Source organism: Lathyrus oleraceus, chromosome 1, assembly GCF_024323335.1.
Source record: "Lathyrus oleraceus cultivar Zhongwan6 chromosome 1, CAAS_Psat_ZW6_1.0, whole genome shotgun sequence".
NCBI lineage: Eukaryota > Viridiplantae > Streptophyta > Magnoliopsida > Fabales > Fabaceae > Lathyrus > Lathyrus oleraceus.
In genome coordinates, this window is record NC_066579.1 from 88,024,848 (window position 1) to 88,042,698 (window position 17,851).

The 17,851-nt window shown below is 35.9% G+C and overlaps 1 protein-coding gene across 1 annotated transcript; it reads left to right on the forward strand.

Moving 5' to 3' along the window:
* The first annotated feature begins 343 nt into the window (after positions 1-343).
* LOC127115463 (probable anion transporter 4, chloroplastic) lies at positions 344-918 on the forward strand. Its single transcript, XM_051047003.1, has one exon. It carries the CDS (start codon positions 346-348, stop codon positions 907-909), a length of 564 nt encoding a protein of 187 aa, XP_050902960.1. The 5' UTR covers positions 344-345; the 3' UTR covers positions 910-918.
* Positions 919-17,851: the final 16,933 nt, after the last annotated feature.

Below are 17,851 nucleotides of genomic sequence, written 5' to 3' on the forward strand. Positions count from 1 at the left end.
TTCATAAACTCACTTCCCTCATCTCTCAAACTACTCTTTCCATCCATACAACTTCACACCATGTTAACAATACCATAATCACACATAAACCATGTGGAGAGTGACATAACAGTACACCATAAACCTCTTGCTACGTTCACTCTTTATCACCCTCCAACAACCTTACAACACACATTCATATTTTCTCTCTCACACTTTCTCCCATTCTCATGCCGCAAGGCGGTATATTTGGTACATTTGTGATTTTCGATTTGTCTGGGTTTCTTTGGGTGTTGGTATGGTTGTCAGCAACATCGAGCACTCCGGACCGAAGTCCTTAAATATCAAAAATATGAGCTGGAGTATATGTTGAATAAAAGACAACAGTCTTTTCCGGTGGAGGCAAATAAAGTTAAAGTTATCCCTCCTTTCAGACGCTTGCTTTCAAAGATTCCAACATGGTCTCTAATTGTCGCAAACGCCATGCATAGCTGGGGGTTTTTTGTTGTTCTTTCTTGGATGCCAATATACTTCAACTCAGTATATCGGGTGGATCTCAGGCAGGCGGCATGGTTTAGTGTCGTTCTGTGGATTGTGATGGCTATCATGATTTACCTTGCTGGCTTTTGGTCAGATATGATGATACAAAGGGGTACAAGTGTTACTTTGACTCGTAAGATTATGCAGTCCATTGGTTTTGTTGGTCCTGGAGTTAGCCTCATTGGTTTAGCAACAACAAGAAACCCTTCGATTGCTTCAGCTTGGCTTACGTTACCCTTTGGCTCAAAATCTTTCGGTCACTCTGGTTTTCTTGTGAACTTTCAGGATATCGCACCACAGTACTCTGGTGTTTTACATGGAATGGCAAATACTGCTGGAACACTTGCTTCTATAATTGGAATAGTTGGAGCTGGCATTTTGTTGAGCTAGTTGGTTCGTTCCGAGGATTTGCCTCCGTGAGTTATAGATCCACACGAACACAAAAAAAACAAAAATATGCCATTGTTAAGAACAACAACACAGAGCCAGCATCACACACGGATCTGTCAGAACCGCAAGCCACCAGCCAGGTCAACAGTGAATACCGGCAACGGAACCCGGAAACTGCAGCTGCAAAACAGAATGTCAAAACAAAACCTTTTCTAACAGCCTGCAACAATCAAATCCAATGACGTTCCAACGGCACTTGATAACCTGAAAGATTGCGATGTGGAAGTCTTGCGAATGTATTTGATCCTTTCTTGGAACCATTGCAGACAAGGTTAGCGACCTCCTTGAGTAACACACATTGGGTGCCTCAGCCATTGATTTGAAGTTCTCACGAAATTTCCGGCGCCGCTCACTCCGAACGCACCTTCAAGCTGTCGTACCAGATCCGCCATTAAAGGACCTTTGTTTTACGAAACCCAGTTAGCTTTCTTCTTCAATCAAATCGCTTCTCGCGAACTCGCTCTGATCCACACTCAGAAAGAACAATTGAAGGACATCGCCGGTACGTCACCGTTTGGAATCGCCGGAACAACTCAGTGTCACCGGTAACATCGCCGCTTCCGTTGAACGCTTAGAGGAACCTTCCTACTCACACCGTTCGCCTTTATCGTCTGTGAAAGTACCCGTCTTGTTCGCACTGTTCGCTTCCATCATCCATGAAAACCTCTATTTGCTCAATATCTCCGTCGCCGGCTGAAAGAGAAATTACGGATTGAGAGATTTGTTATGTTGTTGGAGAAATAAAGGAAAAATGGAAATGAAATTGTGAGAACCATAGCAGGTATACTCTCTCATCAGCCTTCCCTATTTTGGAATACAATCTTTTTTTTCGTTGGTGTTTGGACATAGAGGTGGTCGAATGGGCCTTAGGCCCATGAAGTTTTGTTTTTTATTTTCCTTGCACACCCCCTCCTCTTTTCGTGTTTTTAAAAAAAAAATTAGGTTATTTGATTCATATGATTAATTACTAATTGGCAAGGTTAGTGATTAAGGTTATTATTTCACTTTGATCACAAATCAAATCATTTTCCATTTTTAATTTATTTTAAAATCCCAACCATTTTTTTTACCATTCCAATTTCAATTTAAATCTTGTCTCAATTTATTTGAATGAAACCTTGACCAGGTATCAATTGACCTCTCTTAAACCAAGTGCAATATTCAATTGTCTTTTCTCCATAAAGTTGGAAGAAAAAAGATTACCTTGATGGAATATCCAGTCGTAATCCCGAATATTGGGCCCAAGTTGTAAGAGCTTGTAAGCCCTATGTATTCGTCTTCTCTTCAAAATACTTATAAATATTGGACTTCTTTTCTCAGTAAGTTGGAAGAAACAGACTACCTGGGTGGAATATCCAGACGTAGTCCCGAACATTAGGCACAAGTTGTAAGAGCTTGCAAGCCATAAGTGTTCGTCTTCCCTCCAAAACATTCGTAAATATTTGAACCATTTCTTTAAGCAATTTTGGAAGAAAACGATTACTTGGGTGAAATATCCAGACGTAGTCCCGAGTATTAGTCCCAAGCTATAAGAGCTTGCAAGTCACATGTACTCGTCTTTCAAACTCCAAAGTACTTAATTCCTATCTTAACCTCTTTCAATAAGATGGAAATGGAACATGGTGGATACCGTGCACTCCTGAGATTAAGATTCGAGGTGGATGCCTCGCCTATCTTAGCTTTCACCATCATTTAAATTTGTCAATGCGATTTCTTCAAACCCTTTCTCAATCAAACCTCAAAACACTTAATTCTTATTAAACATTTTTTTCAAATAAGATGGAAATGGAACATGGTGGATACCGCGCACTCCTGAGACTAGGATTCGAGATGGATATCTCGCTCATCCAAGTTCTCGCCATTACTCAAAATAAATCCAACCAATTAAACTCTATCTCGCCGTCGTGCGATTAATCAGAAAACCGTTTTTATAAACGAAAGACATCTTGTCTTAAGATGATGCAAAGCAATGTTTCGGCCACGATTGTTGAGTTGAGATAAGAGACGTTTTTCCGAATGTTGATTTGTAAATCCATTTGATGTATGGTACACGTCTGCTCCTCGTCTATTTTGGGTAAAACAATGTTTTCGTCGATTAATACAATATAGCTTTCGCTAAAATCGACCAACAAACAAACATTTTTCTACCCAGAACTACGTAAGCCTTGATTTCTCTGTTGAGATACGTAGGAGCAGGATTTGTAAATCTTGTCATGCCCACTAATAAAAAACTTAGGTTTAGTCCTTCGTCAAAAATCCAAAAACATTCTCCTCTCTTCTATTCTTTCTTTCCCACCTAATAACTTGAAAAGCCTAACATTTCAAACTAACACTAACGCGCACAACTAACCTAATGGTTCCCGTTGAGTACAACGGACGTGAGGGGTGCTAATACCTTCCCCTTGCATAATCGACTCCCGAACCCTGATTTGGTTGTGACGACCATAATCATTGTCGTTCTTTCTTGGGTTTTATCGATATTTCCCCTTTCCTTTTTAGGAATAAATAAAGTTCGGTGGCGACTCTGTTTAGTCCATCATGTGAGCGTGCGATTGCGCTTCGCTAAGTCGTGTTCTCATTTTTCGAGGTGCGACATATATATATATATATATATATATATATATATATATATATATATATATATATATATATATATATATATATATATATATATATATATATATATATATATATATATATATATATATATATATATATATATATATATATATATATATATATATATATATATATATATATATATATATATATATCCCGCTAGATTGAGTACCTCACCTTGGGGCAATCTAGGCAAAAATTAGGGATTTGGCAAGTAACTGCATCTTGACAAGACTTTGTTCTACAATTGTCGTTTGTCAAAGATTCTCGATCAGTCATCGTCAACTGAAGCTTCGAATACATTGGATTCAGAGTTGGTGGAGAAACGGTCATTATGTTCAATGTAGCCTTTTTCCAATATATATCACCAATTTCAAATTTGTAAAGATCCATGGAATCTCGCCATTTGCAGACTACCATTCTATCAAATAAATTTGAGCCTTTATCCAATTCTTGGCACTCTTATTTGTTTCTGCTTAACAAATGTTTGCATGTTTTAATTGATAAATATCATTGTTTTAAATAAAGTTTTTTATATAAACTGTTTTTAAACAAAGTGAACATTCACAATGACTGAAAGGATAAATGGAATGTCCTCGGTGCTCTCCCAAGGATAGTATGATCTCCAAAAGGGTAAGAAATTTGTTCATATTCCTAGCATATTTTATTCTCTTCATCATCTTTCAGGTTGTCTCCTCCGTGAGCGCAGAGAAGGGTGATATGTCATCAAGTCCCCAAAGAGTTTGGAGTTTTGGCCTTGATGTGTATACCTCTACCTCCATCCTCAAATCCCCAGAGAGGCTTAGTCTAGCATATGTGTTTCATCAATTATATGGTTGTCATCCCTTGTGTGGACTGACCTAAAATCCCTTATAAATTGATATGCTATCTTTTCGAGGAAGTTGGTCTTTCCCTCAGCATAAATGGAAATCTCCCGCAGAGTGAGAAGGAATTCCCAGCATGAGTGGAAATCCTCAACAGTTTGGCTTGTAGCCTCTCCTCAGCAGGTTGACTTACAACTCATCCCCGGTGGGGTTGCTCACAGCAAATTATCCCCAGTATGATCTCCTTCAGTCTTCCCCAACGGAGTTGCCTGATCAGAGCCTGATATTTGTATTCCCCACGGAGTTTCATATCCTCTCCCCTGATAAGTTCTCTAGTAGAGTTTCTTCTACGATGGATCTTATCTCTGTTAAGTTCCCCAGTAGAATTTCCTCTACATCGGATCTTTTGTCTGTTCAGCAGCGAATCCTTGGTGGTGACTCTATAGCTTCCCCAGCGGAGTAATTTGTTCCTGCTCCCGACGGCAGAAATGTTTCTGCATGTTCCTGAGAATTGTTGGAAGATCCTTAGCATTTGGTAGTTGTGACCTTTGCTAATCCCCAACAGCGGTCCATGATCCCCAGTGTTAGTCTTCGCCCCTGGCAGCGACTCTGGTTGATCCACAATGATGATTGGTGTTTCATGGTATTAGATGCTCCCCACCAGATTGGATTTCCTTCTGTGGGCCTGGCTTTTCTCTTTTGAGATGTTATATCGGATGTCTGTCCATTGTTTCTTGGACCTGTTTGTGTTAGATATGTTTGTTTGTCAACATTCATTATACATAAACCATGCATATACATGCATAATTACAGCATTCAGATATTCATGTTGCATTCTTTGCCATATATCTTTGCTTGTTATTTCCTGCTATTGGTGAAAAGTTCTTCCCCAAGCAGATGTTTGTGTCTAATCTCTCCATATAGAGTCAGCCCTATAGGCATAAAGTGTCTATCTTTCCTTCTATATTCCCCACTGAGTTATGTCCTCGTGGATGATTATTGTTTCAGTTTCCTCCCTAAATATGTATTGGGATGGAATTAGTCCCCTGAGTTATATCCTCATTGGTTTGAGTCTTGTTTGATTGTGTCTTTTTAGTTTGTTCCTAGATTGACCCCTTCCTTGTTATTTTCCCCTACAGTTCCTTGTGGTTCAGGTGATCAATTACTCAGTAAACAGTAATTGTTCATTCTCTCCCCAGTGGATGTTGTGGCCTTCTACCCAGTAGTCGGTAGTTGTAAGTCCTATTTCTGTGGTTTTCTACCCAGTAACCGGTAGATGTAATCCCCTCTTTGTTGGTTATCTTTATCCAATATTCGGTATTGGTATTCCTTCATTATTGAGTATACCACCCAGTAACCGGTGATATATCTTTTGGATAATTGCTCTTGTTAAGCAATTTATCCCCTACGAGTCATCTTTCATTTTTACCCTTTTGTTGGGTAATCATTTTATACCCAGTAGTCGGTATCCCGATGACCTTTCTTTTCGGTCGATTTATCCTTTATTAACCCAGTAACCGGTTGTGGATAATCTTCCATGCGAGTATGTTATTTACGTTATGACAATGATAGATAATATATCTCATGCGCTCTTCAGTCGAAGTCTTTTTCTTCCCTAGTTGAGTAAGATTCGTATTTCCTTATGGAATCGAATGTCCATCCTGTAAATAGAGTTTGCTTTTTCAGCTCTCCCTTTGGATGATGAGTGTCTTGGATATATTCCCCAATTCACGCCTGGTTGGTCACCTATTATATGCCCAGTAACTGGTATCCCTGGTGTTTCTTCCTCTTGCTCCCTATTATGACTTTCTGTCCCCTGTGGAGTCAGATTTTCCTGAGTTGAAATATACCTTTTAGGTCTTCCTCAGATGTTTTGGATGATTGATATCTCTCACCCTTATATCAGTCTTAGATATTCTGTCTCCCTGAGCGTGTTGGTCTCGCACCCTTATACCGGTGTGCGATCACATGTCTCTGTTTTGAGTTTTATTACCCAGTAACCAGTAATACCTCATTCATTGCTTCCTCAGCTGAGTCCTTAATGGACATCCCCACCTGAGTCCGGATTTTTATCCGAAGTATCCTTTATGGATAGGGTTGCTGTATTGGCATATTCCCTAATACACGCATCTTTGAGTCAGCTCGAGTCTTTCCATTGATTTATTTTCATGCAATCCCTTCGTGTCTTTCAGCAAGTTTTCAAGTCGTGACCTGCTCACGCATTTTATTCCCTTTATCCCCTCAGAGTCTCTATATCCTAGTGAGTTTTCCTCATGGAATGTATTATACTCCCGCGGACTTTCAGTTTCTCCTGATTTCTTTTTCTTTGTGGCCATATATCCCCATAGAGAATTAACTTCTGCATACATACATTTTCATCATGAGGTCTCTTAGGGACCAAAATTCGTCTCTTCGTTATTATTTAAGCCCATTATACCTCGTCGAGACGAAGATTTTAACCTTCATATCTCCGGTTATAATGACCTTAAATAGGGGCATGTGTAAGACCCTAATTTTGACCCTAAGATCCCTCATGGCATCATATCATTGCACATTGCATTTGCCTCAAGGATCATAGAATCTTGGCTCCTTAACCCTAGGGTTGGGACTTGTGTGAGTTGGTTTGAGACCACAAAGCATGTTTGAATTGTATATTATTATTTTTCTTATTTTGTTTACTAACCAAAAGCACAAAAATATGTCACTAACATCTTTTGTTTTGAAGCTCAAGCAATCATGAGATCCAAGGCACCTAGAAGGCCCCTATGCTCAATGAAATGGCTAGATGAAGATGAAAGCAAGCATGAAAATGGTCCCCAAAGCTCTAAATCATCATATATGTCTCCCAAGCATCTCAATTTTCCATTTTGATCAAGATAAACCAAGGGGCTTGAGGATTGTTTCCCAAGGAAACCCTAATTCATCTGTGCATTGATTGTGCCTTGCTCATGAAGAAACCTCAACCTATGATCAAATTCAAACAAGGGAAGTTCTTTCATTCATTATTTTATTCATATATGAGCCTATGTGAGTATCCTCAATCATTCATTCATTAATATTTGAAGTTTGGGCTTGAGAAGTTGACCAGTCAAATCATCTAACTAAATTGAAATCCACTGAGACCTAACTTTTGATGTGTTTGTCAAATGATGATGACCCCAAGAGAAAAAAATGTTCTTAATAAACATATGAAAAACTTTCATGTTCATCACAAATCCATTTGAAACTTGTAAGGTCATCATTCATTTCAAAACATTATAGGTCATTTTGACTGAAAGCCTAATTTTGGGTCAACTTCCCAAGGACCTAACTCCTTCATTTTTTATGATTTTGAGGTGATACCAAGTTCATTGGAAAGCTTAAGATGTCTAATTAAAATATTATGTTGGACAAAATTTCATAATCCTAAAAGAAACACATGTGATAATACAAAACATTATAGGTCACTTTGGACCAAAGCCATTGAATCTTGAAAAGTCCAACTTCAAGTGCCCATAACTTTCTCCTTAAAAATCCAAATGATGCAAACTTTAAGTCCACATTTATTGTCTTGAAAATATATACAACTTTTATCTTGGAGGGTTTTCCATTTGAAGCTTGCATCATTGAAACAGAAGGGCTTGAAGTTGGTCACTTTTGGCAAAATTTTCAAGACATGTTTTGTACATCAAACTTCATGGCCAGTTTTCATAAACTTTCAAACTCCAAATGGATTTTTGTTCAACATAGCTTTTGTTCCTTATGTAAAGGCCTTTCCAACCATTACTCACATGCCTATGTTTGGACTTGTTATATATAACTTTCTAAGAAGGGAACATTTAGGCCCAAATATGGAATTCACATGAAACCTTCATGCACAAGCAATTTCCATTCAATCTGCACGTCCAAACCTTCTCCAAATCACTTCAGCTTGCAATTCCAATTGGTTTTGGGCCTCACATGCGCCTGTACAGGCCCATGCATGGAGGATCCAATGATCGTGCACACGAGTTCCATTCACTCTCCTTGCAGTTTCAGCTATAAATAGATGCATTGCTGCAATCAATTCTCAACCTGAAGGCGCCTAAAACTCTGCTGGAATTGAATCCCAACCTCAAACCAAAGGAATTTTGCATTTTCATTTCACTTTTCAGGTTTGATTTTCAACAACGTCAGTTGATCTTCAATACTAATTCCTAAGACTTGCACTCATACCATACCTCAAGATCAAGCTGCAAGCAAGAGATTGGTTGGATCCTGCTCATCAAAACTGCACTTCAAAGGTTTACATCTCAACTGTTTTACTTCGAATCTCATCATATATTGTGTTTTGCTTGAGTTTGCTTGGTTTTCTGAAGTCCTCGTGTGAGAGGCAAGTCAATGGTGGCTTTAATTTCATGAATTGATGAATTGCAGATTGAACACCTGGATTTTCCATCTCAGATTTCTCCTTCCATAGGGATCTTAAGTGAAATCCAAGGTTATAGGGGTGATGTACGTCACCCCAACTTTAATTTGATATAAGGCACGCGTGGTTTGGTTGGGGTTGCAAAACCTGCAACTAGTGGCCAGAATTCGTTGGCTCACCGGAGAAGACGGTGGTTTCCACCACCGTCCCTACGTGGCATCTCTTTGGCCCTTGGATCCAATTGCCATGATCTAATCTGAGCCTTTGCCTTGTTTGACCTTTTGTAAAATATTTTGCAACGCGTTTGACTAATGTACATGGTGAGCATGCGTATCTGAGCCACATGATGGTCCACGTCAATTAATGAGGTTGGATCATGCGCTCCAGATTTTTTCTCTTTTTATAATTTCTGTTTTATTTTCTTTAAATCCATTTATTTTCAAAAATATGGGACCAATTGCAAAAAAAATCTCTTAAATTCTAGATTCATAATCTGATTTTTAATTATTTTTATGATTCCATTTAATATTTTTTGTGAATTATTTTGTTTTTAATTGTTTTTAATTCATTTTAGATACTTTTTGATACTCAAAAATTCCAAAAATATTTTCTTAACACAATTGGACCATGGTAAGTCTATGAAAATATTCTCATAAATTTCTTAATTGATTTGAGATATATTTGAGATTTTAGTCCATTTGTGTTATTTTTCTTCATTTTTAATTGTTTAAAAATAGTTTCTGTTTTCAAAAAATGTTGAGGAAATTTGTCAAACCTAGTTTGACCATGTTAGACTTATGATGATCCAATTGGACTTATCCAAGTTGATTTGAATTGGATTTGAAGTTTGACCTTACTTTGTTCATTTTATTTTATGTATTATTTTAATTCCAAAAAATACTAAAAATATGTTTGACCTTTCTTGACTTCTAATCTTCATTTCACTTCTGTTTACCATTGATTGATGTTGATTCCATTCACATTTGATCATTTTGTTTTGGTTATGTCATTTGAATTTTCATTTTGTACATTTCATCTTCATCTCTCATCTTCTTCTTTTTCTTTTGACAAATGAGTTAATGATTTGTGGTTAGTCTTGACATATGAGAGGCTTAACCTTCTTTGATCCAAATCAAATTCAACTTGATCAAAGATCAAGTGAATTGCTTTGTGTCCAAGATAGGTTACTTCTTGGTCAAGCAAAGAACCTGAAATCCATACAAGGTCATTCTTCTTTTCTTTTGGCATGACAACTTGTAGGAGCTTGGCTTACTAGTCATGGTCTCTATCTTGTATTTATTTGCCTATATTTTTATTAACCGGCCTCAGATAGGTGTGACTACTACATTAGTCCACTTACGATTGCTTAACATAGCGCTAAATTGCCTTATTGCACACTAACACTAATTACTAATCACTAACTTTTAATTCAAGCATTTAATTCTTGCAATTTACTTTAATGAAATTTAATTTCTTGCTCATTTATTCATATTGTCTTTTCCTTTTGCTCATTTGAGCTCATGTTTATGTTTATGCCATTTGCCTTTTGCTCACTTGAGCACATTATTGTGTAAATATACTATTGCCTTGTGCTTGTTTTGTCTTTGTTTGTGTGAACCCAATGCAAAAAGGAGAAAGGACTTAGAATTAGGACCTCACCTATGCTTAATGGAGTTCAAGAGCAACTAGGCCTCATGCCTTTAGAATGCTAAAATTGTTGAAGAGCAATTAGGCCTCATGCCTTTAGAATGCTTATATCTTGATGTTGACTTGAAGGACCCCTAATCTAAACTCTCTCTTTGTCTATTTCTATTATTGCATTGTGAACTTTTTGATTGTTTGTTCTTGTGTGATAGGGATTCCAAACTTGAGATAGTTAGAAGGACCATTGTCATGATCATCCAAGTTAAGAGACAAGCCAAATGAAGATCCTATGAGCTTGATTGAATATTTGTTTGATTGCTTGAGTTAATTGCTAAGTCCAAAGGAAAGGAGCATCTTGGATCATCTTTATGATCTCAAGAAAGGAACTCCAAGGGTTTTATTCTCTTCTCTCATCTTTGCATGTTTAGGGCTGGCCCTTCTCTTCTTCTCTCCACTCTAACCCAAGCCAAACTCATTCTTGTGCAAACATTGACATTGTTTTCAAAACTAGAAACCTAGGCCATATGCCTTTGATTTTTTTTAAACTCTTTTCATTAATACTTATTTTGAATTGAATCCTAAGTCAACTTTGACTTCATTTTGTGAATACTTCTAATTGGTAAATACAACTCACTTCAAGTGATTCTTATGGTTCCAATGGCCATCTTTTTTCATAAACATTAGCCATAGGTTTGAGTTATCATAGTGGTTGATGTGAACCTCACCTCATCCTTAGTGATTGGACTATAAGTCTTCCATACTTATTATAGGGTGGATCCCTCACTAGTATGTTGAAGCTCTCCTCACATGGTGGATTGTTGGTTTAGGTTGAGTTTTCTCTCTTTGATAACAAAAGACCTTAAAGCTTTTGGTCGAATCAATTCACTAATATTTTGAGATTTTTACCCCGAACTACGAGGTTTTGATCCTACCTTTGTGATGGTACGTAGGCAATGGGTTTATCCATTCAAACAACAAAATTGTAAATAATTTGTGTATTCTTTTCTCATCTCCCCAATAATGTTTGCACAAATATTTTCACAAATACCAACCTACCATACAAATTTGTAAAAAGGGATCCCTTAGAGTACTAAGGATATTTTGGGTGCTTAAAACCTTCCCATTGCATAACCAACCCCCTTACCAAGATCTCTGACATTTTTATTAGTTTTTGATTTGATAAAACTTATCAGTTTTTGTTCGCTTTCTAACCTTTCCCTTGGATAAATAGAAGTGTGGTGGCGACTCGAATTGTATGATTTACTTTTGATTTAGTCAATAAATCTAAAGGTAATGAATACCCCGCTATAGTGTGCAAGTGTTTTAGTTTAAAAAGATGTTTGCTAAAAATATAATGAGAGGATGAGAAAAGAATTCATTATTTACATTTTTGTGTTTGACAAGACGTTCGGTCTTATGCCTACGTACCAACATAAAATGAGGGATCAAAACCTCGTAGCTCATGGTAAAAATTTCAAAGATGGGTGGATTGATTTTTAACAAAAGCTTAAAGATCTTTTGTTATCAATGGGAGAATACTCAACCAAACATCCACCGATAATGAGGGCTTTACAATATTTAAGAGGGAGGGCTCTAACTTGGATTAAATCAACAAGTATGTCACTAACCCATAATAAATGGAAAGTCTTACAATCAATATATTATGGAATGGGAGAATTATAACTCAACCAAAGATAACTCAAATCTAAATGCTCTCTTTTGAAAAGTTAAAAGACACAAAGTGGCCAAAAGGATTAGATGATGTTGTTAGTTCTTTTTTGTCTTTTTGAAAATAAAGTTAATATGATTAAGTTCATTTACAAGTTTGTTTAAGAAAATATTTTGACAATCAATGGCATAAGGCTAAGGTTTCTACTCATTAAAACAAGTCTAAGTTGGAAATCACAAGCAAAGAAGTTTTAAAAATGAGGGAGAGATTTTGAAATTAAAGAAGTAGGAGGAGATAAAGGGACTATCCTAGACAAGATTTAAAAGTTTAAAGTTGAAAAGATCTAACCAATGTGAAGCATCCACAAGACAATAGTGTCAGATAGAAACCCATTTTCTTTGGATTGACAAGCAAACAACAAAGCATAATCATCCAAGCAATTAATAAGAAGACCAATGGTATCAAATAAAGATAACCAAACATACAAGCAAGCACTCCAAAGCAAGCAATCTTCAATGTCCTTCAATTGTATTAGATGAAATATCCCTTTAAACATACTCAAAGAGAAACCATCAAATAATATCAATAAGATCAAAATAACAACTTAGACATAGAGAAAAAGTGTATCATATAAACCAAAGGGTTTTGCTCAAGCTTGTATCATATGAACGACATTGGCCAAGAAATGGTCTCAAATTAATGGCATTGGCCAAGTTCTTCCATAACTCAGGGATGTTGCCTACTCTAAGTCCATATGTCCAAATCAAGTCACAGACAGAGGTCCAATAGTCCACCAATGTATTTTTTTAGGTTTTTTGTTTTTATTAAGTGTTTTAAGGTCCTAAGACCACAAACAAAACAAAATCACAAGCACACAATATAATACAAACACAAAATATGGCTCAAGTGAGCAAAATGAAAATGACTGAAATATAAACAAATTTCATGAATATAAATGACAATGAATGATAAAGTGCAAGAATTTAAATTGCATTAAAGTAAATGACATTAAAATAAAGTCAACATAAAATATATGTTAGTGAATGTTAGTGGAAGAAGAAGAGATGTTTTAAGTCATTTTTTGGAGAACCCTCAACCATCCACTCACAAGCATGAAGATGTGAACCTAGACATTATTCATGAGAAGGGCTCCAACTTGGATAAATCAACAAGTATGCCACTAGCTCTCACAAATGGAAAAGAGGAAAAATATCCATACAATACCATGAGGAATAAGAGACTTACAATCTCACTTACAAAAATGCTAATGCATTTGGGATAAATTTAGCGCTATGTTAAGCAATCGTAATTGGAGTTGTGTATAAGTCACAACTATCTGAGGTCGGGCAATAATAATATTGGTGTTAGTACATGCTAGAGACAAGGTATAAAGACCAAGCTCCTAAAGCATACCACACACAAAAATAAGATGGGGTGGACCTATCTCAATCAAGCTCATGTTGATTCATCTGACATAAGGTCATTGATGAATCAACTAGCATTTTGATATATGAGAAATCATTGGCCATGAATGGATTGGGAAATAAGTGAGATCAAGATGAAGATATTGAGTGAAAGAGATCCCGAATTGATCAAGGGATGAACCTCACTTGATCAATACCATTCATTCATCTTGAGGGATGAAGTTTAAACTTCATAAACCCCCTAAATCCAATGGTATTGAGCAAATTAAAGTCCAATTCAACCAAGATCAAGGCCAAATAGAAGTTGAGTCAACACAAAATCAATAAAATAGATCAACCAATTATTAAAGCAATTAAATCAATTTAAATCCAATTTTTAAAAATGAAGAAAATACATTTTAAAAGGTCAAAAACCTAAAATCCCTTCAAATCACCAAAGAAATGGCCAAGGGATTTGTTATAGGTCAAACAAGGTCAAAGGACCATTGACTATTTTTTTTGGCATTTTATGAAAGTCAAAAGTATTTAAAAATCAATTAAAACAAGTCAAAAATCACAAAATTCACTAAAAATATCAAACTCATCCCAAAAATTAATTTTAATTCAGAAATGGGAAGATGAAATTATTTGTGAAATTTTGGTGGTAGTCCCATAATTTTTGGATTAAAATTGAAATTATAGTGAATTTAGTAAGGAAATGTTATTTAAAAAATTAATTTGGAAAATAAGATAAATCAGAAAAACAAGGGTCATCGGATCTCCCTCATTAATTGAGGTGGAAAATCTGATGGCCACGCACATGTCATCCACCATAAGACTTAGTCAATGCACGCGTAGCAATGGTAATCACAATGGATGAACCAGATTAGAACATGGCCATGGAATCATATGATCTGGACTGCGCCGACACACCACCGGAGCCCTAGCTCCGGTCATCTTCTCCGGCCACCTCACCGGACTGGTCCAATAAAAAAATCACCCAAATGAATGGATCATACATCAATTCGAAGATAAAATCACGGGGATTCCAAATATGACATCCAGATCTTTCAACTCTTATTCTATAATGAGAAATGTGGAGTTGAAAGTTTCGGTACCAAAACTGAATTGCTTCGATTCAATGTCAAAGTAACTCAATATCAATGCCTACATTGGTAGGGCTTCAATCATGCACAAAAAAAGCCAAGATATTAAGAAATGAGTGAGAATCGAAGAGTTGAAATTTGTGAAAATTCACCTTCGGATAGTAGTTTTGAAGCTCGATCTTGATGCAATTCCACTTGGTTCTTCTTCCTCTTTCTTGCAGGAGTGGATTGGAGTGAAAAAGGATGTGAATCCTTGGAGTTCTAGTTCACAAACAGAAGTTGAACTAGAAGCTCGATTTCAATGAAATCCTTAAGGTATTCTCTCAAGTATGGCTATGGGATTGTTGGGCAGAGCTTGGCAAGGGTTCTCTTTAATTCTGAGGCAATCCACATGTATTTATAAGCTCATGAATTCATTTCTACACCATTTCAAATTTGAGCCAAAAATAGTAATTTCATGTGCATGAGTGCATGGGCATGTGTATGTGTCCAGGCCCAAATGATCATTTCAATCCAACCAAATTTGTGCATAAATAATGTTGATATCATAACGTGAGGCCATGCAAAGTTGTGTGACAATTGGATTCAAATATTGTCAAATCAAGCCATGAAAAGAATCCACGTGAAAGTGTTTTAAATCTTGTTCAAATGAAATGATCTTGGTCTATTTGGAAATATACCATCATGGGAACAACTTTGATGTTGGGACTTTTTCCATTTGAATCTTGGAACATGATGAATTCTGACCTTGAAGTTGGAAGAATCAAACATACTTGAAAGTTTTCTAAGTTAAAAGTCAAATGACCCCTTTTTCCACCTTGAATAACTTTTGCTATGAGATTCAAATGAATTTAGTTCCTTCTTAAACGTTGTAGCCCTTCCAATTATATTCAATTTGATCACAAATATAATACCATTTGGAGCTTGCATGATAGAGTTATGGATTTTAGAAGTTGAGGAAAAATGTTTGTTCAATGATGAGGACCAAAATGGACCTATAATGTTTCCTCAAGGAAAATGACCTTGTAAGTGGAATTTGACCTTTCTATATTAATAAAAGTTGAATAAAACATCTTGAAATTTATCATGAAACTTGGACCATCTTCATATCATAAAATTTGAGGAAGTTATGGTTCTTGGAAGTTGACCTTCTATCTAGGGCACAGACAAAATGACCTATAATCGTACACCATAAAAAATGACTTTCCATACAAAATTAGCTCTTGATGTCAACATGAAATTTGTTTGGAATGTCATAAAGAGTAAATTTTATCTTGTAATCATTTTAATATGACAAAAATTATAGGAGATAGGGTCTGGGGAACCCTAGATTTGATCAGTTGACTTTTCTGGTCAACCTCCTCGAACCAACTTGCAAACTTGAAGTTACTTTGATCTTTTAGGCTCATGGAGGATCATATATGCTTATGATGAACTAAAATGAAGTATACCTTGATATCTTTGACCAATTGTTGAAGAAACTTGTTGAGGAAGGCACACAAGATACCCAGATGAATTAGGGCTTCCTTGACAAATAAGCTTCAAACTCTTGATGAAATCTTGATCAAAATGACAAGTAAAGAACATGGGGAACCATATATGATGATTTGAACCAATTTGGACCTTTTTCTAACTTGATCCCTTACATTGAGGGTCTCAAACCCTAGTTGTGAGCTTGATGGGGCACAAGTGGACATACACACTACCTACAAAAGAAACAAAGATACACAGATATATTCTTGTATTTTTGGTTGGTAAGGAAAGAAAATAAAGTATGATATAATCAGATATGCTTGGTGATCTCTCCCAATGCAAACCCAATGAATGATATGTGAGGAGGATACCAAGGTGTGATCCCAATGCCAATGCAAAGTTATGAGATGGCATGAGGGATCTTAGGGATCAAAATTGGGGTCTTAAAAAGTCCAAGATGTTTTAGTTCTTTGGTGTAGAGGACATTACATAAGCTTCCATCATCCACAAGTAATCATGTTATTGTGCGAGCTGCAAATGTGACTGCTATCACTAATGGAAGCTCTGCATTCAAAATTCCATCCACTTTTTTGCGATCTAGAAATCCTAGCATCGTTTGATATTTACTTCATGATCTACTATCACTTGTTGCTTGAAGATGTAATCTGGTGGTGGATCTCCGCCAGATGTTGCTTTGGTGTGGATCTCATTGATGGGTGATAATTTAGGCGAAATTGGATTGGAAGTTTCAAAAGAGTTCTTCGGTGCAACGTATACGGTCGGTGTCTCCATTCCTCGATGGTTCTAGTAGAGATGTGGCTTTGGATTACGGATTATATATCCATGAAATTTAGCGAGAATTAGGAGTCATTTCCCACAGTTGACGCCATTGTTCCGTAGTAGAACCAAAATTGGTGATGATTGATGACATAGGGCTCTAGAATTGATGGTGTTGAGTGTAGTAAAAAATGGAGATAAAAAAAATGTACATTGAATCTCGTGTATGCTAAATATATATGTTAGATAATCTTAACTAGGCTTATGTATGATTAAACCTTTGTATTGAGCTTTAGGCTAACTCAAAATAGATACCAAAGATCAATTAGACACATAGATGATTGGAAAAAAAGTGTATGCTTTGATTTTTCAAAGCTTATCAACATTCATTCTTGAATGAAACTCTTGAGCTTGTTTAACAATACCAAGTATTCTCTACTATCCTTTTTTCATACATAATTGTTAACATAAAGTTAATAAAATATACAAGTGATTTCTTCTCTTATAATAGAATGTGTCATTTTTTCATACATGCGATTGTTAACAAAAAGCTAATAAAATATACAAATGATTTCTTTTCTTATAATAAAACTAGTATAAGACATGTGTGTTCGCACGAGAAAGTTCATTCATATCTTAAATCATTTGATATAAATGTTATAAATAATGAAAAAAAATTGATGAGTGTGTGTATCTATCTTAATAATCTATACATGTATTAAAATTAAACGATAAAGTGTGAATTCAAAAAATGACAAGAATAATCATCTCAATAAATATTATTGTAAATTACTCTAATTAAAATTTTCAATAGAATATCTATGAAGAAGTTGAAGTATATTTCATCACCTACAACAATAACATATATAAAGAGATTGAAATATAATTCATTAACTCATCTTCTTTCTAGTGACTTGTACAAGTCTTCATTAACTTTCTTCAGTTATTGATACAGTCAATTATATTTTATAGAAGTTATA